Raw genomic sequence first — 26,928 nt, forward strand, 5'->3', positions numbered from 1 at the left:
AATGCAAAAAAAAAAAGGGCATTCATCTCGAAAAAGCCTTTGAAAAATGAAGACGAAACGTTGATGCACATATAAACAATATTCGATTTCCTAATTTTTTTTTTTTTTAGTTTTTTTTTAGTTTTTCATATGCATATATGTTACACACAGCCCCTTTCAGGATGATTTCACCAATGTATACACCCACGAGTTCTTAAAATGCGTATGAATTTGTACCAGCTCATATGCACTTATGTTAGTGTGTGTGTATGTAAATGAAATACGCTTGTGGGTGCGTGAGAAAAGACAAAAAGGAAAAACAAGAATAAAACAGGAATAAATCATTAAAACAACGAGAGCTTTGCTGGTTTCGTTAGGATTGACGAACACAAAAAAAAAAATCAGTCAAAGTTTTGGTTTTTGATGATTTATTTTTGTTTAATTTGTTTTTCCTTTTATCTTTTTTCATACATCCTGTGTCCACAGCATTTTAATTTATGATACACTGTATATTTTATCCTCATACATACATACATACATACATACATATATATATATATGCAAACCATGCCCAAAATATGAGGTTGTGTGTTAATTGTATATACAAAATATCTTTTATGTGTATCTTTTTTATTTTATTTTTTTGGTATTTAGATTGACGGCATATCAACCCATTTTGGAATTATTTCATACCACTGTTGGTTTCGTTTTTTTTTTGTTTTTTTTAAATCAGAACATAAACACAATTCATATTGAAAATAATTCATCAGAAATGGTTTTCTTCAATGCTATTCTATTCAGAAGTGGAAGAATTCTTTATTCCTATCTTATCCAATGGTATTATGTGATTGTTTTCGATTCAATGGAACTTTCTCCAATGTCCATTGCACTGATGGTACCATTTGCACCATTTTTTATTTAACTTGCTGAATTTGTGTAGATATTTTTATTTTTTTGTTTTATTTAAACAAAAAAAAAAAAAAAATTAAAACAATTCTCTTTTTTATGTCCATTATTTGTGAAATATGAATCCGTGTTGGTATTTTTTTTATTATTATTATTGATGGGGTTTCCCTCTTTTTTGCGTTTCAGGTGACCTTTTTTTTTCTTTCTTTTTTTTTTTTTTTAATTGTTGCTTTGTCATCTGTCCTTCTTCCTCAAATTATACAAATAAGTTAATTTTTGCCTTCATTTCATGGTTAGTTTGATTTGTTTTCCTGGTTTAACATTAGCATTTTAACTGAATTTCATAGACAATGAAACATGTATCACTGTTAATTAAAAGACTATTATAATATGTGGATGTACAGTTAAAAAAAAGTTTTTTTTAAAAACTTTATCAATCTAGCTAAACAAGCCTAATACTTAAAATAATAAAATAATTGAGACAACTTTATTTTTAATGTGTTTGTGTGTATGTATATATATATATATATATATATATACACACACACACACACATGTTAATAAATGTCCAGAGTCTACTTTAAAAACATCTTTATTCATACAATTGTTTCCGTCAATTCTAAAATTCCTTTTTTGATAAACCAATGCTTACAAAAAATTTCTTCAATGTGTTTTTAAAAAAAGTAAACCCTGAACATCTAAGTTATCTGTTGAGCTCTAAAAATATGAACACTATTGAGCTTTTAATCCACTTTTGCATATAAAAAAATGGAGTTTAAACAATAAATTATATATTTATGCACATTAAATAACACTGAAATGCTTATGAAATCACTATTTAATTCTTCTTTGGATATATTTAATGTTAAGTACATAGACTGGGAGAAATAATAAAACATTCGTTCATGCTTATTTACATTAATTATTATTAATAATAAAACTAACTTTAACAATCTGCCTTTCTTTTCTTAAATTAAAAACTGTCTTTCTTGTGGTCCGAAAGGCAATCAATGAAGGTCTTAAAATGATCTTCGTTTAAAATAAAAAAAAAGAGCGTTTTTCCTGACAAACATCAACAACGGTATTTAAATTGCTAAAAATAAAAATCTATAAACACAAAAATAATTTCATCAAGATTCATTCATACACTTTTTTTTCAAGTGCATTGTATACCAGGTATTAGACGTGTGTGTGTGTGTGTGTGTGTGTGTGTGTGTGTGTGTGTGTGTGTTTTATTTACAATTCTAAGAAAGAAATGGCGGATAATAAATAGAGGCATATCTCTTCTTCATCTGACTTATTTACCATCGTCCTTTCTTGAGAACTTTAGGCAAAATCCGGACCTACGTCACCTGAACTTTTTTTCTTTTTTTAACTTTGCAAAGGCAGAAACCGCAGTGCCAAAGAATAGGTGTCAACTTTAAACTTGATCTTTGACAGTGGCCATTTTCGTCTTTCTGGTTGGCGAGGCGAGCCTGGCTCGAACCCATTCTAAGGCATGCATTAGTCGCTTGATGTGTCTAGTGTCATGCACGATTCGGTTTACGTCACCATCGGTCATGCCCAGGAGCCGCTCCATCGAAGAGAAACCCATTTTGACGAGGAAGTCTCCATACATAGGTAAACCGATTGAGACTAGGAAGTCTCTGAGGGAAGATATTTTTAGATCACAGGAGGACAGGCAGGCCTTGGCCAACGTCTCACAAGTGAGCTGCAAAAAAAAAAGAAAAAAAATTATAAATTTGTAGATGGCCTGTAAGGGTCAAAATTGGTTCATAGTCTTATAGTTGTGCCATAGTTGTACTATGTTACTATGGACCTCCTTCCCCCGGGGGAGTGTTAGGAGGTGATTCATATGCAGGATGAGTCGCGGGAAACAGATGTTTTTAAGAAAAATTTAACTCTGAATATTAAACGGCATCTTAAGCAGATTTAAAGACTACCTTCCTCACTCTCTATCCCTTACTCAAGGAGAGCAAGGAGCGTTCTAAAAACATCCGTTTCCTGTGACTCGCCCTGTGGAAAGGAAAAAAGTTGTTGGAAGTAAAAAGAAGCCATAACAATGGTTGGAAATGATTAACCAATGTACACAGAGGTCATAGGATGAATACCTGGAACTAGTCAGCTGGGAGTGGCTGATAGGATGAGTGAGGAAGTAGTCAGTTTCTATTAATCAGGTATGGTGATAACTAAGATAAAAGACCGGACATAGAATTTCCGATTCTGAAGTCAATATGTTTAGAAGTTTAGTTAGGTTTTCAGTTTGTGACAATTGACAAAAGTTTGTTGCTCAAAAAAGATCGAGCAGAGCTTGAGGAGATGGACTAATAGACAAATATACCTCGACAAACAGCTATCAATAGATAATCTTGAGGGTTCTTTAGCACACACTCAACTGATTTATAATGATATGTTGGAGTTGTTTTTGCTTATGAGTTTGCATTGCTTTAGTTTTTTTATACTTGTAAACCAGTGCTCACACTCTCAGCGATCACTAAAATAAATGAGAATAGAAGACGAAGAATAAAATCATGGCAAACAGCATCGTAGCTATGAGAGGTGCTATGGTTCTATTATAAACTTACTAGACAAAACAACCACTTTCAATGTTCATGATGGATTTTAGAATACATTGTGCTGTCATAGACCTATCTTCCTCTGGTCTTCACTTTTGCCTTCATTATTTGCATAATTTAATTCCTATCACCCCTTCTCTTACCAATCACCATCTAAAGTATTTATCATCTTCAAAGGTTTTAGCAGGCTTGTGGAGTCTGAGATTTTGGAAGGAGTCAGACTTATAATAATTCTAAGAATCAAGTTTTTAATCTGACTCTGATTATTGGAAGATTTTAAGATAAGGATTTGAATTTTTTTTTATCCTACGAGCTGGACTCAGTCGTATATTATACCTTTTGACTCAACAACTCTTGCTTTCAATATTAAATGGACTTAAAAAAAAAAAAAAAAAAAAAAAAAAAAAAACTTTTATTTACTCTAAACAAGGCATGTTTAGACATAAAGGACGAATGTAATTGGAGTCTAGATTTAAAGAAGTATCCCAAGTGTGGAGTTGTTGTACAGCAAGATGTTTGTTCATATAACACTTAAATTTCTGCAAGTCAGTACAGTTGGGGGGCAGAAAAGGAATTCCAAAGGCAAGTGTCTGATTTGGAAAAAAAAATACATCAGAGTAGAAAGTTTTCTGGCATTTGGGAACCCCTACAGTGAATGGGGTGTGATTTTGCTATTAATGTGGTTCACATTTGTTTCTCTTAAAGTAATTCTCAGAAAAAGGTCTCAAGTAAATAGTGTCTGTAGGTATTTAATAATTATTTTATATATATATATATATATATATATATATATATATATATATATATATAGTCTGTTTATTATAAAAAGATTATTGGTTACATATGTGCATACATGTTTCAGTGGAATCCCAATTCAAAGAAACCACTTCATCAGACTAAAAAAAAAAAGGGTCGATTTTGGTCTGAAGTGGTCTCTTCGAACTGAGATTCCACTGAAACATGAATGCACATATATAACTAATAATCTTTGTATAATAAACAAACTGTATACCAGCTCTGTCCTCCATTGAGCACTCTTTAATAATCATGTGGGTTTCATTGGATTTACATAGAGGAAACCAATCTATACAACCATTTTATATATATATATATATATATATATACACACACACGTGGGACATTCTAAAGTAATGACTCCTGTTTTTTATTCAGCCCAAATGGATCAGAATGGTTTGCAAAGTGCATTGTAATGATGATTGAACTTATGCATTCATGACCTGAAAGTTTCATTTTTCTAAGAAAGCGACCCGTCATGGATGTACATCAGAGACAGAGATACCTCATTGGATTTTTCCATGAGACAAAATTGGACCGATCAATAGTCATCGGTGCCTGTTGAACATTTATGAAGCTGATGCAGTTGATGTCAGCACAGTTAGAAGATGGGTTTGTCGATTTCAGACTGGTGACAGGGATGCGAGTGACAAAGCATGCTCTGAACGCCCACTACCCTATCACTAGCAGAATGGTGGTAACTATGTAGAAAAGTAAATTCTGGAGCAAAAGTGGTCGTTCATTTTAATGGTACCACTCCCGTTTTCGTAGCTCTTAAATGTTTTAGCTTTTGAGTTGAAAAAATAGGATGCATTATTTTTGGAATGACCCTCATATATTGGCTGAAATATTGTGTGAATTACCATTCAAGATGAGAACTGTAGTCCAAATAATATAAATTAGCAATCCTTATCGAAAAATTCAGAAACAAAGCATATTAGCTTTATTATTGTTTGCATTTTGTAATGTTCAATTTTTGGGGTAGGGCCCAAAGATATACTGAGCACTGATTGGATGATATGAAGCGTGAGTAAAGTGGCATTTCTTGAAATAAATTTTAGTAAATTTAGTTTTTAACTCCGTATGTATAATTGAGGGTTCTTGTGTAATCTTAACATTTTATTTTTATTTTTTTAATTCCTATCATTTTCAAGTTGTAGGCCAAATAAAGAAATTGTATTTCTTTTTTATGTAAGCCTAGTGTGAATTCAGACCTTCCCACCCTCAACATTATTACACATGCTTTAATCAAAATAGAATATATTTGTTTTTGTTTTTTTTATTTATTTTTTGTTTTTAATAGAAATTGCTCCAGACAAGGCATGAAGCTACTTATGCAAAGAATTTTTTAAAAAATACTACTTCAAGGTCTAAAATTTAGCTAACAAGTCTTAGATGGTTAGATTCTGACCCAGAAAGCACCAATTCTCCACTCTTTGTCAGAAATATATCTTATGGAATGTGAGGACTAAAAGATAAAATAAGAGAAGTGAGCTATGAGGCTATCCAAGTATTCTGGCTAATACAATTTTAGAATATATACATTGGTAAAACAACTTTCTATATAGATATCTCTTTTAACATTTGTTTCTTTTTAATAGAAACTTATGAAATATTTTGAAATGCTAAACAAAACAAAAAGTGGAAATCTGTTTTTAATTCAACGTTAAAACAATTTTTAAGGTCTCAACAAAAAATTTAAAAAAATTATTTCAATTTAATTATCAAACAATTTTTTAAGTAAGGTATCGAAAAGAAAAAGAAAATAAGTAGTATATCTGTTAGGACGAAACTAAGATCAAGGGGAGCTAACTCCTTTTCTGAGTTAGTTAGAGTTACTCCCCCTTTTTACATTTGTGATGAGACGGACATTGACAGGCGTCAACAAAAGGATAACTTTGAACCTGGGTAAATGAAGATAGAAATATACTATTTCTGTTCGTGAAAGCTGTGACTAGTCCTAGGATGATTAATAAGAATCGGGAATCATAAAAATCGAAACTTTTTGGGGTATTGGAACTGATATCGGAATAGGAAAAATTTTAGATTAATTTCCGATGCCAGAGACAATTCTTTTAATTGTTCATGTTTTATGTTTGTTTTTGTTTGAAGCATAATTTTCCATTGCTGGTATTAATGAAAAACTATTTGATTTTTAAACTGCCAATAAAATTTAAAATATCACCCCACAAGTGCATTTTTACGTTTGCAAAAATATTTGCATATGTTACATGATTTCTATATGTTAAACAAAAAAAGATATGAAAAAAAAAAAAAAAAAAAAAAAAAAAAAACAGACAAAAAACAATAGCAATTCTACAAAAGTCAAATATTTAGAAATTTAAAAAGAATCGGAATCATGAATTTAACACAGAATCAGTAACTGTATCGGTAATGGAAAAAATATTGAAATCGTCCCATCACTAGTTGTGACCCACAAACTCAACTATCATCAGACTATTGCCTCCTTGCAAATAAAAAGTTTACATCAAATTAACGGTAAGTATCCTTAGTTTTTTTTAAATACTTTCTGTCATTCTTATGTTACATACACATATATTCGTTGTTGAGCATATTCTTCTGAAGGCATTAATAGTTACTAGCGGGACCTGTGAAAATTCCACAACTGCATCTTTCATATATAATATATTGCTGCTAAGCATTCTGTGGACGGTAGCATGAATGGTGACCCCGCAATATTATTGTAGCCCTTTTGTTAAAACTGTAAAAGTATTTATCTAAGTAATCTGGTTAATGTAGTGTCAGAATATATCTGGTTATTACGGTTTCTCTCCAGTATCCTTATAGGCGTCTGTGACATTGTGCGGACACCCGGCACGAACAGAAACCCCACAATATTATTATAGCACCTTTAGACAGAACAGATAATACATTTGGATCCTAGCCAGAAGACTAAGCAGGTATATTTTAGTTTCACATACGGCTCAAAACCAACATCATTTTTTTTTTTTTTTTAATTTTAATTTTTTTTTTACATTGCATCTTCGATGATCGGGAGATCCTATTTATTAAAAAATTATTAAAAAATAGGATAGGTGATAACATAATATGAACATTAAATTGGCGTATCTATATACTAATTTTATGTTCGTAGTTTGTTATCACCTTCTATCCTTCTTTTTAATAAATAGGATCTCCCGATCAAATAATTTATAATCTGGAAACCGTGACGCATGTACATACTGTGGTATTAATATATAGATGATATGCCATTCATAACAATATCAAAATGAATTCCTTACCCCTTCACGTCCATAGGCTAAAAGTTGGGAGATTCGAACTTGCTCCATCACAGCAGCAATTCCCCAGACATCATGACGGAGTTCTTCAGCATAACGCTGAACCAGTAGAGGGGGAATTCCACAAGAACCATTCTGAAATAGAAGCAAAATATTAAATGAATAGAAATTATCTTAAAAACATTTATTGCTTCAAAATTTATTTAAAAAAAAAAAAAAAAAAATCTTCAAAATAAAGACAAACATTGTACAAACATTATGCAAATGACCTGCAATATTTCAAATTAGCAAGGTAACCTGATGTTCCTCGGGATTAAATAATGATCAACTAATGTTTCACATTCCCATATTTTTTATTGTCATCAATATCGGTGAAATCGCCCATTCCCCCCCCCCAATCAAATCGATTGCCTGCTCTAGTTGAGGACCCATCATGCCTCCCTGTAGTAACTTAGTCCACAATACATTATAGTCTCCATTGCACTGTAGAGAACCTTTATATATAATGGCTTGAATTAAAGATTAAAATGCAAAAGTCAAGTATCACGCTCCAATTCTGCTCTAAACAGAAGCATTTATTTCGAATGCACTCCGATCATGTCATATCAAAAAACTTACTGTTAATTTTATATGCCTGGTCTTGCTGCTTGTGTGGTGATAATGGCTTGAATTTAAAATGAAAAAGTCAAGTATCATGCTTCAATTGTGCTCTAAACAGAAACATTCATTTTTAACACACCTATGCCATATCAAAAAACATACTGTTGATTTCATATGCTGAGCCTTTCAGCTTGTGTAATATTAAAACTTCTTAGATGCACTTGTGATTTTAGGCTGTGTAAGGTGTTAACTTTGGTCACAATCGCCTGTTCATTCTTTCATCGAATTATTTCGATTATTGGTACATATCGAAGACATTCTGATACAAAACCTATCTAAGAACACTGCCAGGCATATAAAATATCTTTGTATAAAATTTCATAAAAATCGGCCCAGCCATTTTAGAGTCCATAGGGAACAAGCTCACAGACAGACATACTTACTTACTACTATTATATAAAAGGAATTTTAGTAGAGATTTGAATCGTTTTTGGCTTTCTTAAATTGCTAATAAAATTTCAAATGATATTTCAAAAGTGCCGATTTTATTTTATTAACCATGTCATTTAAACCAGACTTTCTACAATCAAGACCTGAACGGTCTTACATCTGCAAGAGATTTTTATATCTCAGGTGGAAAGATTATTAAAAAAGAAACAATGCTTCAGAAGGACCATATATGGTTGAAAGCTTGCGCATTAATTTCTTTAAAGTAAATAAATTTGTTTTAAAGAAAAAATACTGTTTTTAGTTTTCTAAAAGTGCCAATATTATATTGAATTTCCAATCCTTTAATTTTTTAATTGAAAAATGCTTCCACAACGAGGGTTTTTCCACAAGTAAAGCCTCTTATTTTATTTAGTTTTTAAACTAAAAAAGTTGAAGTGCTACAAAGACGGGAGTGGTACTATTAAAACGAGTTTTGTGTTCCAGACAGTCGCCAGCATTCTCAATGCACATTTACCAGGAATTCAATGACGCATTTCAGCTTCTGACACACGTACATGACAAGGGTTGCTGTCTTAAGAGTCTCACGCCGGCAATATCTGCAACAAAGAGATGAAACTTTCAGGTCATCAATGCATACATTCAGTAATCATAGCAATCTCCTCTGACTGGACAGATTAAAAAAAAAACAAAATAGGAAGCATTACTTTTGGAATATCCCTTGTATTTTGAAAGATTCATATTGGTGATCATGCATAGTCGTATCTCGCAAACATGATCAACAAGCTTGGATGGTGTGAAGTTCTGCCACATCCAGCCTAGAGTTCAGACGTTACTCCATTTGCTTCAGATCTATTCTGATGAATGTGTCATATTAGTTATCCCTCTCTCTCCTAATTGCAGCCCGATGACAAATCCATGATCAGATGAATCTGAAATGTGAAATCTGCCCAAACACAACCCGTTTCACTGAAAGTGCTATATTTGTCCAGCATAGAAGTTATTTTATGGGTGAATCAATTGTTGGTATAGTCATGTAGAACACATTCATCCTCTTGAATAAACCTTTGCAGAAGCATGGATGTCTTAAATTGCAGAAAGTTTGGCTGGTCAGGGAATGTTTGGACACTACTGATTAGTAGGGCTGTGACAAAAGAATATTCTTTTCATTTTTTGACTCTCAAGTATATATCCGACACAGTCAATCAACCGAGAACCACATCAACTTATATAAAAAACATACAAGATATTAATGGATATATACTCAAGAGTCAAAACAATGAAAAGAATATGCTGTTGTCACAACCCTAGTGATTAGACAGGACTGTATGGTATGATTTTGAGACGGTTGACCTACTGAACTGTCAGAAGTGAAGAGCAAGCTTGAATAATATAAACAATGGAAAAATGACATTAAATGGGTCGGAAAAATAAATTGTAACTTTTACTTTGAAAACATCAAATTATAAAGTTAAAGAAAACGATTTATATTGCTAAATGGAGACACATGAACAAATACTTGCTTTGCTATTTATTACGTCCAAATTATGTAATAAAAACAAAAACACAATTTTGCAAATAATTAACAATCAATATTATATATGTAAAAACAAAAATCTATTGTCCATAAGTTAACAAATAATTAACTATATATCCAAACAAATATAAAATAATTAAATGCAGTACATAAGATTTAAAAAAAAAAAATCTCTCATCTTGATTCATAAAACAACATTTCTGATGATCAGTAAAACGGCAATAAAGTGTTAAAGCTGAGTGCATTGGATCAATGCTGGGCTTTCATCCAGTTCTCTCTTGTCTAATGGCAGCACAATGGCAGATCCATGATTAGATGGACGTGCAATGTGAAATCTGATCCAAACCAACACATTACGTTTCGGAATTTTTGAGATGAGTATTAGTTATTTGTAATGTTTGCATGTATCAGATTACTGTTCTCATCTGAAGTCTTATTTTCACAATGTTTCAGTCGATGTAACCTCTGACCTTTGTCAGGTGTATCTTGCAAACCCTGGGGTCTGCATAGAATTACAAACAGAATCCTTTATTCATTTCACAGAGGTAGCATGCTCTCATTCTGTCAGCCATGACTGGTTAGAGGTCCTAAATAATTTGCAATTATATTTTCGGTCGCTCACACTGAGGATTGAACCTTCAACCTTCAAATTGTAAAGTGAACATCTCCTGAAAGTTCAATTCTCAGTGTGAGTGACCGAAAAATATAATTGCAAATTACTTAGGATGTGTATCCATGCATGGCTGACAGAATGAGAGCATGCTACCCGCGTGAAATAAATAAAGGATTCTGTTTGTAATCCCGTTAAAATTCACATGTTTGACAGAAACATTCTAGACTTCGACAAGAGACATCTGAAGAAGGTTGAGATTACATCGACCAAAACGTTGTGAAAATAACACTGAAGATGAGAACAGCAGTCCGATGAATCCAAATAATATCAATCCATTAGGTTGGGGGATTTGCTGAAAGAATTACATTTGCCCAGCCTAGAAGGTATCCTTAGAATGAGTCAGTTATGCTGGTATGCTCATGTGAAGGACTCATCCCATTTTGGATAACTCACTGTAAAAGCATGGATGCCGTAAATCGCAGGAAGTTTGGATGGCCAAGGAAAACTTGGAAGCAAGTAATTAAACAAAACTGCACAGAGTGGAATTTGGAAAATAAGTTTTTATCTTTCTAGTTCTTTATATTTTCAAATATTTATTCATGGTGTTTGATTTGATTGTTTTGTTGAAGAAAATTGCTTTTGTTTTGTACTTTGCAGAACATGATTAAGTATTGCAAAGGGAAAGGGGCAAAAAAATAACATCAATGTTGGTGCTTTTGTGATCAGAAAGCCAGTATCTTCAGACAGCCTGATCTGGTAGCACCAGACGCTTTTACAGGGATTGTCACTATTCCTTAATTGGAACTAATTTTTGAAATGAGCATTATATATATTAATTTATTTTTATTTCGGACTATTATTCTCATCTTTATTAGTTGTCGTTTTGTTTTTTGTTTTCAAAAAAAAAACAACAACTAATAAAGATGAGAATAATAGTCTGAAATAAAAATAAATTAATATAGGGATTATCACTTCAGGATAAAATGGATCTGGGAGCAATGGTAACCACATTCCCCACAGCTTCCAAATGGGGTCTAACCCCTGTATGTTTTTAAGGTCATATCCATGACCTCTGGACAAAGGAAAAAAAGTGACATTAAATGAAGAGAAGAAAAGAAGCTGCCGATTTAAGTCTGATGGAATTGCAGAAGATTACAGCTTGTAGACAAAAAGATGCAGACAGTGGCAATCCCTTTTTTTTTTTTTTTGCAGAACACTTATTTTTTTCATAAAGTTTTGCACAATAATTGCACAATAAATCGTGTGTATGTTTCAATATGGAATTTTGAATGGAACTCTCTATTTAATCCACGGCAGTAGCCTTCAGCTATGACCGGATAGTAGTCTTGAGTAATTCACAATTATATTTTTAGTATTTTCTGAACTGAAAAAAGCCTGAAGAAGATCTGAGGTTACGTTGGTCAAAACATTGTGAAAATAACTCAAGATGAGAACAGTAGTCCAAATAATGCAAATTATCAACCATCATCTCAAAAATTCAGAAACAAGCTCTATTATATCATAGCATTTTGGAATGATGTATACCTTAGTTAAATATTAAAAAGTTGTTTAGAAATCAGAGATAAATGAACAAGGAAAATTATTAACTGTTAAAAAGAAAGCCGACAGGTGAAAAAAAAATAAATAAAATGATTTAATTCTGCTAAAAGGCGATCAAAATCAATTTCTCCACTTTCTCTTGTCTGTGTTCGCTTTAATATATATATATATATATATATATATATATATATTAAAGCGAAAATGTGTATGTGTGTTCGCTTTTTGTGCATGTCTGTAAGTATGTCGCTAGTGTGTATATAATATATATATATATATATATATATATATATATTAAAAAACTCAATATCTGTGTACTGGTGCTATCAGATCAGACTGTCTGAAGATACTGGCTTCTTGACGTAAAATGCACCAAACACTAACGTTATTGTTTTTTTTTTTCTTTCCCCATTGAAAAACTCAATCATGTTTTACAAAACCAAAAATAAAAAAAATTTTCCTTACAAAAAAAAACAAATTCCATAAATAAATATTTGAAGTCATTTTATCCAGGGAATTCAAGTAAAAAAAAAATAAAAATAAAAATAAATAAATAAAATAATAAAATTTTATGAGTGTGAATGGATTCCATTTTTTGGCTGTTAGAATAACTAATGGTATTTAACTCGTTATTATTATTGTTGTTGAAAAGTCGAAATTAAAGTCTGTCAATTAAGCTTGTATGTACAGATCATGTTATAATCATAAGATCATTAATAGAAATGTTAATTTCTTGTGGTTTACATTTGTTTCTTGCTAATGGAGTCAGATGGCATCATGGTCAGATTTGAATCTCTCGACCAGCTGTAATCGTAACTCCCTGCATTGATAATTCCAAAAGGATAAAACACTAGTGTCTGTAGGTATTAAAAAATAGTTATAGTAATAATTATATATATATATATATTGGCATCGCAGGTTTGTTTACAAACAAACGTTTGAGCACTTTACGAGTGGCGGACGGATGTTTATTTAAATAGACATTCGGACAGATTAGTTGCGGCCACCGCTTCCGTAGTCAGGGGGTAGAACTGCCGACTGTCATCACAACCGTTCTAGGTTCGATCCTCGGCTTGGGATAGGTGTTAGTCTAGCGGCACTGATGAGTTGTGAAACAACGAAACAGGACTGTATGTCGATGACTAGAATATATTTTATAAAGCCCCCCTCTTGGGTTGAGCACTATCGTAAATAATCTCACTCGCTACTTAATTTAGCTGAAAAAATGCGAAGCTCGCGGTTTGTTTACAAACAAACGTTTGAGCACTTTACGAGTGGCGGACGGATGTTTATTTAAATAGACATTTGGACAAATTAGTTGCGGCCACCGCTTCCGTAGTCAGGGGGTAGAACTGCCGACTGTCATTACAACCGTTCTAGGTTCGATCCTCGGCTTGGGATAGGTGTTAGTCTAGCGGCACTGATGAGTTGTGAAACAACGAAACAGGACTGTATGTCGATGACTAAAATATATTTTATATATATATATATATATATATATATATATATATAAATTACCCTCTGATGAGAAGGAAAGTATTTCTTCGAAACTCTGCGGATTAAGGACTATCCACTTATCAAGTGTTTCCTTTTCAGATTAAATATGTTTTTAACTCTCTTTCAAAGTGTTTTTTAACATGTTTTATTAACTGTTTGCTCTTATATATATATTAGTGTTAAGACGATTAATCAGAATAAAGAATCAGAAAAATTAGAACTTTTAGGAGAATCAGAATTGGTATCAGACAAACTTGTGCTTATTTTCCGATGCCAAAAACAATTCTTTTAATTGACTTTTTTATATGAATTTGGTTAAAGCAAAATCTTCCACTACTGGTAGTAATAATAAATATTTATTGATTTTAAACTGCCAGTAAAACTAAAATCTATAATCCTCCACAAGTGTAATTTTTACATTTGAGAAAATATATGCACATTTAAGATGTTTTTTTTTTTAAAGGTAATTGATAAAAAAAAAAATTATTAACGGATCTATAAAGAATCAGTATTGCTAATTGTATCAGAATTGGGAAAAATATTGGTATCGTCCCATCACGAATATATATATATATATATATATATATATATATATATATATATATATATATATATATATATATTCATACAGATTTTCAAAGTTACTTTTCAAGGACTTTTCAAAGCCTTCTCCAGACGATTCAAGTTTTCAAAAAAATATATATATTTGATATATAAAGAATGATATAATAAACTAAAAAAACTACTAGTATTTAAATTAATATTTAAAAAATATTTTAATAATATTTTAATTAATATTCAAAAAGATATTTTAATATTTACTTCGATTTGGAATTTCACTTCGACTACACCCGTAAAGTATATGGACAACATCGGTTAGTTTTGTAATAAAGGGGCGTAACTCTTCTATCTACAATACCGGAAATAACAATATGGTGCAATTTCAGAAAAATGTATTTATTTCGCTTTTATTTTTAATATTTAAAAAGTATTTTAATTAATATTTAAAAAATATTTTAAAAAGTATTAATTTCGATTTTATTTCTATATAAATAAAATGAACTCATTTTTTCCCGTCTGATTTTGACATTAATATGATTAAAAAATCAAGATATTTCTTGCAAATATAATATGCACAAACGGCAGAACAATATCTGAGGTGTGTTATAGGCTTATTATTTCTCAAATTCCTCGATAATCTTAGATTTCTATACTTTTTCTGCTGAGAAGTCACGGCCAAAATCGGTTAAGATCAATGGAAGTGGTAAAATATTTTCTCTCTAATAAATTCCTCCTCCCCCTGCCACCACTTAACACTGTTTGGGGATCGTTCACAAGGAACAGTTGAGAAGAGAACACCGGTTTGGCTTCATAGTTCTTTCATGTGAAGTTATTTAAAATCACTAAACTAAGCTGCAGTGCTCTGTGGCGTAGTGGTTAGCATGCTGGACAATTCACATTATATTTTCACGTTCGCGCCGACCTACCGTAGTCGTTTTTTTTTTTGTTTTTTTTTTCCTAAACAACTGGAATGGACTTTTCTTGGTGGCCGAACTGTTAACGTTGCAGATGTTTTTTTTTTTTTTTTTTTTTTTTTCACACTTTATTTTCCTACTTTTACTCATGACTCCGGGTTTGATCCTTCCTACTTACCTACCATAACATTTTTTAAAACTCCCCCCCCCCCGTCCCGGAAACAAACACTCGGGCAACGCCGGGTACCCCCGCTAGTTTCAAATATTCCAGCAATAATTTTACTAAACAAAAAAAATACGATTTTCAAGGTAATATAGAAATAAGGCCTTTTCAAGATAAAGCTTAAAATTCAAGCCTGTGCAAACCCGGAAAACCCCCCCAAAAAACTTGTCTTACCTTGTCGCTGTAAGGTTCTTGGGAAAGGTCGATTCTTTCATCGGATAATTTTGCTTTCACAAGTGGAATAAGAGATCTGCTTGGTGGTTTGGGGGGTCTTGGGAATGTACGGTTAGGGGAATCTTTGCAGCCATAAACGCTTTCATCTGTCTGCCTCCCAAGGGTTCCAGGGAGATAAATCTGGTTGGATCCACCTTCTGACTCCGAGAAAGGGACTTTTATTCCATAGAGGGATTTCTGAGTTCGTAGATGATTCTCACTAACGCTTCCGCCTTTCTTCCTGTTCGGATCGAACTGAGTGCAGGCATCTCGTTTGGAAGAAGACAAAGTTGGTGATTCAGAGAGAATTATGTGGTAAGAAGGGGAGATGCCTCTGTCCATCATGGCAAGGCTGCCATTGGTCTTTGCTGAGCACAATTTGCTAGCGGATCGTCTTGGCGGAACGGGTTTTGGTTTCTTGTGGGGTGAAAGGTCAGACAGATCACTTTGTGTTCCGTCTGATCCTTCTGATCCGCTGCTGTGTGCTGGCATCTTCCCATCAGCAATTACCACACCCAATGAAGACGGGTCGTGTTTCTTGGAGCGGTAGTGGTGGTGCAACATGGGACTCATCTGTGCGCATTCTGACGACATGCTGGAGAATGAGCTAGAATGCGAGATGAAGCCGTTAGCCATGTTCTCTTGGGTTGAATGCTGTGCACTCAGGCATCGCTGCACCCGCCCTAATGTTACAGCCTTCTTCGGAGATGCGCGGATCTCCTTTTGGGCAAAACTGTCAGTGATTTCACACACTTCCCGATCTTCAGCAGACAACTCCAAATCGTTAGCTTCAGTGTTATTGAAGCTAGGTTCAGTGCCACCAGCCGTCTGGCATGTGGTAGTTTTTGGGTCTTCAGTTTCATCATTGGTTGTGCTGCCCTCTAGCTCGGAGATGCTGTTGTCCGTTACAGACTGACCAAACATTTTTTTCTTGTTAATATCTTCATCCGAGGGTCGGCCCGAATGCGTACCCTTGTGGATGGAGTTCTCACTGCTGGCATAAAATCCAGAGTCTCTACTCATGGGCTGGATTGGCATTGGGGGTGGCGGGTCTGTGTTGAATATTGTCGGAGGGGATAAACTGGATGGGGTGTCACCCTTACCAGCACAGTCTATTATATCAGGAGCTGAAAAAGAAAAGAAAACCATGATTATTTGTTTTATTTATTTATTTTCATGAATAAAAGACAATTTGTGTTTAAACTAAATGTACTTGTGACCCAACGGATTACAACCACAACTTATTCTATTTTGATTTCACCTGAAAAATTCATAAACTGTGACTATGTAATTCTTGCAGCTTCGTACGTAGAAACTGAAACTATTAAACCTGACATAGTGATATGAGACAAGGAAGGGGAAAGAAGCAACCTTAGTAGAAGTTAGTGGCAGGTTAAACAAAGCTGAGAAGGAAGAGATAACTAAATACCATATATATATATATATATATATGCACAACATGAAAAGAAACTGGAATTTTAGGAAGATTGCCATCATTCCAATAATTATAGGAGCAACCAAATGCATAAAAAAGAATTTCCAAACATTACATGGCAAATATACTCGGTGAACCAAGTGTAAGAGAGATACAAACAATTGCACTTAAATGGACAGAATCTTTTAAAAAAAAATATATTTTGTTGGTATGTATGAGATAACATGTGAATATCTGCATCCAGTAGGATACTACATCCCCAGCTAGAATAAAATAATTAAAAATAAGCTTCTTTACTTCTATATTATAACCACAATTATCATTATTATACAGAAGTAAATTAGATGACGACGCCATCTTTAGGAATTTGTAATGTATATCATCTGGACCTGGAGTAGTATTTCTACTTTTGTTTATTGCCCTTTTCAATTCTTTTCTGTTGAATGGTACGTTATATGTTTCTTTGTTACTAGTTGTAAAATTAAATTTTTCTTTTTCTGCTGTTTCTTTGTGAATTTTTGTAGAATTCTTCAGCTAGTAGATTAGTTATTTCTTTTTTTCTCCATGCATTTTGTTCCATTATTTTTAGTTAAGTAATTTATGGTGTTTTGTAGGTTCGGCCCAAAAAATGGAAGAAAAGTCAAGTTTTTTTGTTTGTTTTTTTTTTTGTCTTTTTTTTTAAACAGATTAAAATCCATTATTTTTTAGCAACTTTTTTTCCAGAAAGATAAAAGCCTGAATTTTATCATATAGAAAGCATAATAATAAAACTTTTTTACTATTTTTAATAAAATTTTTGAATTTAAAAAAAAAAAAAAACACCATTCACCACCATTTTTGTCTCGATAAATAACATATAAATATTTTTTTTAAAAAGGTTTTTTAATCAATTTAGGATGATTTACTATAAAAAATATGCAAACACAATTACCTGAATTTCAAATAATTTCATCTTTTATCTCACTCTATAGATTTCGCATGGCAAAATTCAAAAATCCAAAATTTAATGATAGTTTGGAAGAAACTACTGTAGCCTTTACATGACTAAATGAAGTTGATTCACTCCTGTAAATTTCCATGTATTTTTAACGTTTGTTTTGACGATTAAGTGAAGAATCAATTTTATAAGAGTTTAATTCTTTTTTCATAAGCGATATATATATATATATATACACACACTAGAAGTACCCGCTAACTGGCGTCGCCTGGTGAAAACGTGCCACCCTCGCTATAAAATTATAGTACAGCTGTTGTTGTTGCTGCTACTGTTCTCCAGCCCCCAAACTCCGAATGTTACAAACGGCTTTCGGAATAGACACCTCCAACTCAACAATTTCTAAAAGGTAGGTTGTTTGTTCGTCTACCAGGCCACATTTACCCAAAATTAATAAAATAAATGAAATATTTTGTGTTTCTAATGTAATCCCTTACCTCGCCCAATTTAATTTGTCATATTTTGGGGTTAGTTTTGTTTATGAAATTGTTAGGTGAAAGTACAGAATGGTCTCATGAAAAAAATTTAATCCGGGACCCCCTTCCGCCAAAAACGAATTAATTAAATTTATGTTTATTTTATGTTTTAAATGTAAACCTCCCTTAACCCGTCACAAAGAAAAGAAAAAATTGTCATGTTTTGCTGTCCTCCCCCCCTTCAAAATAATGGCAGGGGTAACATGTCTCATTGAACGCTAGGTAGCCAAAAAGTGGGTGCACATTTTGCAATAAAATTATATAGGAAAGTGATCCCCCACTCTAATAATTTAAATTTTAAGTTATCAAAATTTGTGCTTTCATATAATTTATAAAGGCGTGGCAAAAAAAGTAGATTTTAATATTTTTATGGATTAAACAGCGCTGTGTCACAGCATAAAAAAATTTACCGTTGTTTTAATGTCCCTCTCTGTGTTTCTCTCTCTCTCTGGCGATACAATGATTTTAATCTCTCTCTCTCTCTCTCCCCCCCCTCTCTCGGCCAATACGATGATTTAGTATCTCTCTGTTTCTCTCTCTCACTATTTCTTTCGCTTTGGTTCTGTTTACTATCTCTACCTCTCTCACTTTCCCTCTAATGACATTTAGAGAGAGAGAGGGGAAGAAAGGGATGGAGAGTTAGCAGGATTGAGAACAAATAACTTTGTTGAGGTGCAGAAATCGCTTTATTTAATGTAAAAATCTGGCCTCCTCTATCGATAGTCGCCATATTGGATAACAGCTTGATTGAGTGTTCATTTTAGTGTTTACAGTAGTATTCTTGAATACGAGATTGGTATGATCTAAGCCAATCAGGATAGGATTGTTGTAAGGGAGAAGTTATTATTTTTTGAATAGACAGACGGGAATTTAATGGTTGGGCTATAAGTTTATGAATCTGGTAAAAACGGTGTAACCACAGTATCCATAACTTGTGGTATAAATGTACACGATGTGGAATGGGGACATAAGAGGACTTGTGGAAGAGGTGTTGAAAGTCTAGCTACTTCCTCTGTAAGTTATGACGATGATGAACATGATGCTCCTCGGAATAAATGTAATGTTTAAATACTACAAAAAAATGTGTATGTAAATGCGTTCTATAGGTAAATAAGGTAATGGCTAATGGTGTAAACATAATAAATTTTTATGTGCCATCCGTTGTTGTCAACCTACGTTAGTTTCATCCAGAGAGGAAAAATTGCACCTCTTTTATTTTTTTTATATATATATATATATATATATATATATATATATATAATAATAATATACAAGATATATTTGTTGCCTACATAACCCCTGAAGTTAAGCAATGATGTGGCTGGCCAGTACCAGATGAGTAACCATTTTGGGAATGCTAGACGCCATATGTGTTGGAGACAACTCCTGCATCTAGTATCACGCTTGGTAATCTTGACCCTTTCTTGCCATCAGGACCAAGTGTTTCTGGACGAGAGAGTGTGGTGAATACAAAAGTCCCCCACACTTTAAATTAAGTCAAATTCAAGTCAGAGCAAAATAAAAAAGGGAGAGATAATAACGGTTTGTAAATACGAACAACTGTTTGTAGACCATATGTTCTACCATAGGTGAGGGAATATAACCTAATAACAAATTGTCAAGAAATTATTGTATTTTTATTTTTAGTAAAATAAACAGTTACTTATGAATTTTTTTTTTTTTTTGTTTTTGTCTGTATTCTTCAAAGCATTTCCTATTTAATGATATATTAGCAATATTGGGCTCACTAAAAGAAAATTATTAATTCATTTTTCAAAGATTTAACCATAGTGTTTTTCGTAAAAATAATGAATATATATATATATATATTTTTTTTTTTTCAAATCTGAAAGATAATTATTATTAACATATTCAATGAATTTTACACTTCAAAACACAAAAGATGAAAAATTAAACACATTCAAAATTCGGATTTTCAACCTTAAAATCTGATACGTGCGCAGTAGGATTTTTTTTTTATCTACAATCCTCACCCTCCCCACAATATAATATATTTTGTTCAGTTTCGGCTGATTATTTTAAGCACATTTGTAACCACAAATAAAGAAGGGCTAGGTTTGTAGGCAAAAAATATATATAAATATCGATTAAGAAAAAATGAGTACACCGTTATAAAGTTCATTTTTCACTTAATAATCGGTGAAAATTTCGTATTGATTGGATAATCACTTGATTTTTGGTAGATTTTTAAAGAGAGACTCCCTCATTCCGTTTTGGGCATGCCTAGTGTTTTGTGTTTCTTTTCCAGCTACTTTTCTTATTATATTCCATGTTTTTTTGGTGTTTTGGTTATTTAGTTGTAGAATGTAGACTTTCCAGGATGTTTTCTTATTTTGTTCGACAGTGTACCTTATACGTGCTTCTCTATATTTTTGTAGATTGATTGCTGTAGGGTTTTGTTTGAACTTTTCAAGTGTTTTTTCCTTCACTTTGACAACTTTTTTTTTGCATGTTTTATTAAACTAGGGATTTTTTTTTTTCCGTGGGGTTTGTTGAAGTTTTTGGTGTTGTTTTGATGGCAATATTGTTTAATGTTTGTGTAAAATGTTTTAGTGTTTTTTTTTTTTGTTTGTTTTTTAGAATGTTTGCAACTATCTCTGTTTTGCATCTCAGCTAGAGAATTTTTTTTTTTTTTTTTACTTCCAAGAAGTGAACTGTTTAGAAAAAAACTAATGCATATTTTATGACCGGGCAGCCTGCTAATGTGCGTGCGTGCGTGTGTGTGTGTATATATATATATATATATATATATATATATACTAGCATTTCAGCCCGGCGTTGTCCGGGTATTTGGAGGTGTATGTTGAGCAAAAGAAAAAAGCGGTCATTTTTTTTTAATTTGACCCCTATTATGACCCCTTAACATTTATTGTTTTGGGCTCAAATCAAGTTATTAAGTTAGATCCATGTCCAAGGAACCTATATCTAAAATTTCAAGTGTTTAGACCAAAAATTGGCGGAGGAGTTAGATGGAGTTCTCAAAGGTCAAATCGTTGAACTTTGACACCTTAACAGCCAAATTTCTGGCCGAAAACCGATTACAAAGATTTTCCCAAATCTCAGTACCCTGTATATCAAATTTCGAGTCTGTAGACTGAAAATTGACAGAGATATTGTGTAGGGAAATGTACACAGACGGACAGACACTTTCACTTTTATAGATATATAGATCGAGGTGAGAAACAAACACATCTGATCAAGAATATACCAACTTTGTGGATTATTGTTTTGTAGTTTTTTTTTTTTCAACTTTTAGCTGGACATACATCCATATACACAGACAATTATCCTTTATATAATAGATTTCTATTTTAGTTGTTGTAATTATATCTTGAAATAATCTTATCATTTCTTCATTCCACCCCATAAACCCCAGTTTTATGAATTTCCGTGATGTTGGCCATTTTCTTGTTTTCATTGTTCATCATTATTATTTATTATTCTCAATCAATATTCTTTTGATATATTCTGAGCCGAGGGAATAAGCCGCAGCATATTGATAATTCCATTGTGTTACATCTGTGATGGCACCATCATAAGTGATCTTCTAGTCGATTGATTTTTATGCAGATATAATCGGGCCTAAAAAAAAAAATTGCTTAATTAACGCGACAAATTGTTCACATTATTTGCCGATACCGCGTTTGATTGATGGAAACCTCTGACCAACAACCGATCAACTCTTTTATTAGACTTGGGAATTAAGTGGAATGCGGGAGAATGGGGGTGGGGTTGAGTCATCATGCAGGAGGGGTGAAAAGGAATGAGGTAGATAAAATGAAGGGAATATTTTAGGCTCTGATCAAGACTAAATCCAGGAAGCATCTTTTAGATGCGCCCATATATCTAAAATAAGAGACTCTGGCTGTCGGTCCAATGTTTTTTTGTTTTTTTTGGAGGGGGGGGGTAATTTTTTATACTAATGAATCACCACTTAGCAAGGCCAAAAGCCACTCAAACTTTAGAGTTTATAAGATATCACTTTTAGGTCTGAAATAGGATTCTGTTGCTATTGTTTTCTCTTTTTCACATCAAACAAGGCATGTTACCACTTGAAACGTGAGCGACTACTTACTAAGGATCGTGTCCAACAAGAGACTGTGTTAAGTTAGGCAGCGAGATGTCTGTTCACATTACGCATTAAATTCTGCAGGTGAGTACAGTTAAAAAAGCATTTTTTTAGACACAATCTAAGAGTGAAAGACTAGTGGGAGATACACCAGCAACAATACTCCATGCATGGTTGAATTATGGCTTTGCAAAGATATAGCATACTGTCAGGTGTGGTAGGGTCTTATTTGTCATGGCAATCGTTGGTTGAAAAGTTTCTTTTTTGTAATTATTAAAGGAAAGAAGCTTAGTCTTAGTAGCATTACATGTTGCCAACAAATTTACAGCCCCATTCCACGACAGACAGAAGGTCGTTTTCTTGGGTTTCTTTCCATTCTTATCCCTAATGACCACATTTATTATTAATGAATTAATTCTACTATCTTTAAATGTTCAATTTCGGTTGGGCGATGGATTTGCTAATGAATTGTCATGAGCTCTTGTTGGCATATGTTATCCGCAAAAGTGGGTGATATAACGACAGAATAGATACAGTGTCCATACAGATTTTAAAAGTCCATTTTCAAAGGAAGGAAAGTTTTTTTTGTTTTTTTTAAGAGTAGGGAAGGGTGGTCATTTTTATATATGACGGCCCCACTACTCCCCCCCCCCCACCAAAAAAAAAAAAATTAAATTATCAATGAAAGTAAAAATAGAGGGAGATTTACCCTCCCCCTCCCACAAGTGAGATAATTGAAAACTCGGTCGTTGAGGCCAAAAAATAAAAAATAAATAAAGTTACATATCTTTATCCTGACGTAGTTTTGTTTTGTGATAATGATTTGTGATAGTTTTGTCATAAAAGGATGTAACTCTTGCATCCACAATACTACTATGCAATTTCAAAACAATGGATTCCGACTTTATTTTCAATATTCAAAAAAATATTTTAAGGCTATTAATACTCAAAAAATAATTTAATAGTATTTATTTCGATTTTATTTTTAATATATTTCGACAAATTTTTATTGGCATAAAGAATACAATTTTCAAGGCATTTTCCATGCTTTCAAGGATTTTTCAAAGTAATAATAGAAATAGGGCCTTTTTAAGGCAAAAGTTAAAATTTAAGGACTTTTTAAGTCTGTGCAAACCCTGAGATACTACACTACCCATGCAGTCCCCAAAAAAAAAAAAAAAAAAAAGATGATAGTGCCTGGGAGAATAATATCCTGATGGACACACATATATTGCACTATCAGCCTTGCCTGGCTTGACAGTTTTATAATAGAACAGATACTTTCTTTTTCTCTGCAATCTCAGGTACAATGTTGTTAGTCTTTTCTATGACTACTATTATCGTATATGCTCTTCAGAATTGTCTGATCTATTCCTTGCTTCCTTTGTTTCAGCTCGTTTGGTCTAATGGTCTCCATCAATTCAGTGTTTTGATACCTCATTGCAATACAGCTTCTTATTCCAGTAGTTTCTTTCCAAGAACTGAAATCTTGTAAAACTGTTCTTGTTGACTGCTTCCCTCCTACCTATAACCTTGGTTTTTTTAAGCCTAAAATTAATTTGTGATAATCATCTTTCATTCTTGTTAGCCCCTTACATCAAGTGACTTCATGCCACGTCTGACCCACGGACAAAAAAAAAAAAAAATTATGAGTATGAAAAAAAAACTTTTACGTAATAGAAGCTGTGTTGGTTTCTAACTTTGAAAGCATGTCCACATATGCTTAAGTACATGGAGATTCCAAAAACTGCTCAAGGTCGTTCTTGGCGAATAAATTTTGACAAGCAGCAAGATACCCCCCCCCTTCACTGCTGAGGCTCCTAGATACTAGAAAACCTTTTACTCTAATAATTTCTTTCCTCGGACAGCTAGACTTTGGAATTCCCTTCCTATTTCCAGCTTCCCTGATTGTACGAACTTGCAGAAGTTTAAATGTAATGTGAACAAACATCTTGCTGCTGAACTCCACATAGTCATCTGTTAAACACGATTCCAAATAATAACCCCTTATATTCCAAGTCGTAATATAATGCCTTGTTTGGGATGGAAAAGAGTAAAAAAGAAGAAAAAAAAAATGTGTGTATATATATATATATATATATACTAGCAAAAGTACCCGTCGTTGACTGGGTTCAAAAACAGCCTACAGAAAATGGACTCTGATTTATTAAAGTATGATAGGTTATGAAAAGGAAGGGTTGTAAAGAGATAGCTTCGAATTCGGGGGTATCAAAACCAAAGCAAAATATGATGAAAGTAAAAATAAAATAGATAAGCCCCATAATTTATTATACCATACCGGCTCACATTGAAACACTTATCACAATATTCTGTGGATCTATATTAAAAAAACTTTGTTAAACTTTGTGACATATTTCCATTCTATGGAGGTCAGGTGCGAACGAACACCCCATAATTTTATTATACCATATTTCTTCAAACTGAAACATCATTATCAAAGTATACTTACGCAGATAGATATGAAAAGTCTTTATTAAAGTTTGTGCCTATTTCCATTCTATGGAGGCCAGGCGCGAACGCAGACCCCACAATTTTATTATACCATTCCTATTTAAGTTAAAACATACTTATCAAAGTATTATTATGTACATCTATATCAAACACTTGTAAACGTTTTTTTTTTGTAATTTTTAAATTTTTTATTTCCATACTATGTGGACCAGGTGCGAACGCAGACCCCACAATTTTAATGAACCACCGTTCTGCAGGATCAAACATATCCATTCTTGTGTCTCGATACATCTATCATTATATGTAATCAGTTTTTTAAAATAGTAAACCATATAAGAGCCTATTCGTGACCAGACAGACAGACACACACACACACATTCAGCTTTATATTATGACTCAAATTTTTTAAATCAATCAATATTCATGAGTTGTTATCGATATTTATTCTATCATTAAGTTTGATTTATAATCCGTTTTATTTAGTTAATTTCTATAGTTTCTATTTATTTGTTTTTCTAATCTCATTATGTAAATGACATCAATTTTGACCGGCAATTTATACACGAATAAAAAAACAAAAGGATGAAAAAAAGGACAAATAAAAAAAAAAATAGGTTTCCATCCATGTACCCAATATTCTCTTACAACGATGCAAGACGCACCCTCTAAAAACTAAGCATAAAAATAAATACCACATATAAAAAATAATTGATTACACCCCCCCCCCACCTTTTTTTTATATATAAATATTTCACAATATGTTAAAATTTGTTTTCCAATATCTTGTTCTAATGACAGATACTGCTGTAAATAAATTTTGTGTTATTTCGTATAACTAAAATGAACATCCTCTACAAACAGCTGTAAACGGCTGGAATATCATTGTGCATGCTCTGTAGTTGGAATAACATTTAAATCTTTAAAAATACTAGCTTTATCTCACTACACTATAAAATATTGAGCTGTTTATGGATTTTTCAAGTTGATACATCATTGTAGTCGACTCAAAGGGTTTTCTATTAAACTGATTTGTCAGTGTGTTTGCCAAAACTCCTCTCTGAATATTTGGTCTACAGAGTTGAAATTTGATATATAGGGTATTTGGACCTGTCGCACACTTTTGATTTGGCTTTTAGCTGGCAAAAATTGCTGCTAAGTGGTCAAAATTGAAAACAAAACAATAAACGTTGGCAAAGTAAAGCATACAAAACATTACTCCTGCTATTACGTTTAAGCATACTTAAAATTAAATATTAGATATAAAAGTCGCTTAATTTTTATCATTTCGAATCCATTTCTTAGTAGCTCAGATGGTAATGACACTGGAGAGATAAATAACAACTAAGGCTGGAAGGCTAAACGTCCTGGTTTTCATTCTAACGGATGATGCCCCAAAATACTTTTTTATAACTTTTGAAATCATTATTATATATTGGATAATAATCAATACAGAATTGGCTCTATAATAATTAATAAGAAATCAGCATGAATTAGAATATATTTATTCATATTTTATGACCAGGCAATATTGGGTGGCCTGCTAGTACAGATTATATAGTTTGTGTGGAAAATAGGATCAGGGCAGCCCACTCCACCTTTGGTCGCCTCAACAGCCGCATATTTAACAACCACGCATTGAAAAAGACAAAATACTAGTCCAACACCCTCCTGGACTTCTGCTCCCTAATACCAACACTATCATAAATGGCCAATCACTAGAGGAAGTTAATCAGTTTCCTTACCTAGGGAGCATCATAACATCTACTCTCACATGTGAGAAAGA

General features: G+C 32.8%; 1 protein-coding gene across 28 annotated transcripts in view; it reads right to left on the minus strand.

Annotated features, from left to right (window-relative positions):
- Nucleotides 1-1,077: 1,077 nt before the first annotated feature.
- Nucleotides 1,078-26,928, minus strand: part of LOC145286154 (uncharacterized) — an 811,438-nt gene continuing 785,587 nt past the window's right edge. For all 28 annotated transcript variants that reach the window (XM_080134928.1, XM_080134927.1, XM_080134924.1 and 25 more), the window contains 3 exons: nucleotides 15,640-16,805; nucleotides 7,520-7,651; nucleotides 1,078-2,596 (listed from right to left, as the gene is read on the minus strand). In XM_080134928.1, the coding sequence (XP_079991054.1) occupies nucleotides 2,306-2,596; nucleotides 7,520-7,651; nucleotides 15,640-16,805 (1,589 nt within the window). In that variant the 3' untranslated portion in view covers nucleotides 1,078-2,305. The remainder of the gene's footprint in view (nucleotides 2,597-7,519; nucleotides 7,652-15,639; nucleotides 16,806-26,928) is intronic.

The sequence above is a fragment of the Euprymna scolopes genome, chromosome 10, assembly GCF_053919585.1.
Source record: "Euprymna scolopes isolate OS-2025 chromosome 10, ASM5391958v1, whole genome shotgun sequence".
NCBI classification, from domain to species: domain Eukaryota; kingdom Metazoa; phylum Mollusca; class Cephalopoda; order Sepiida; family Sepiolidae; genus Euprymna; species Euprymna scolopes.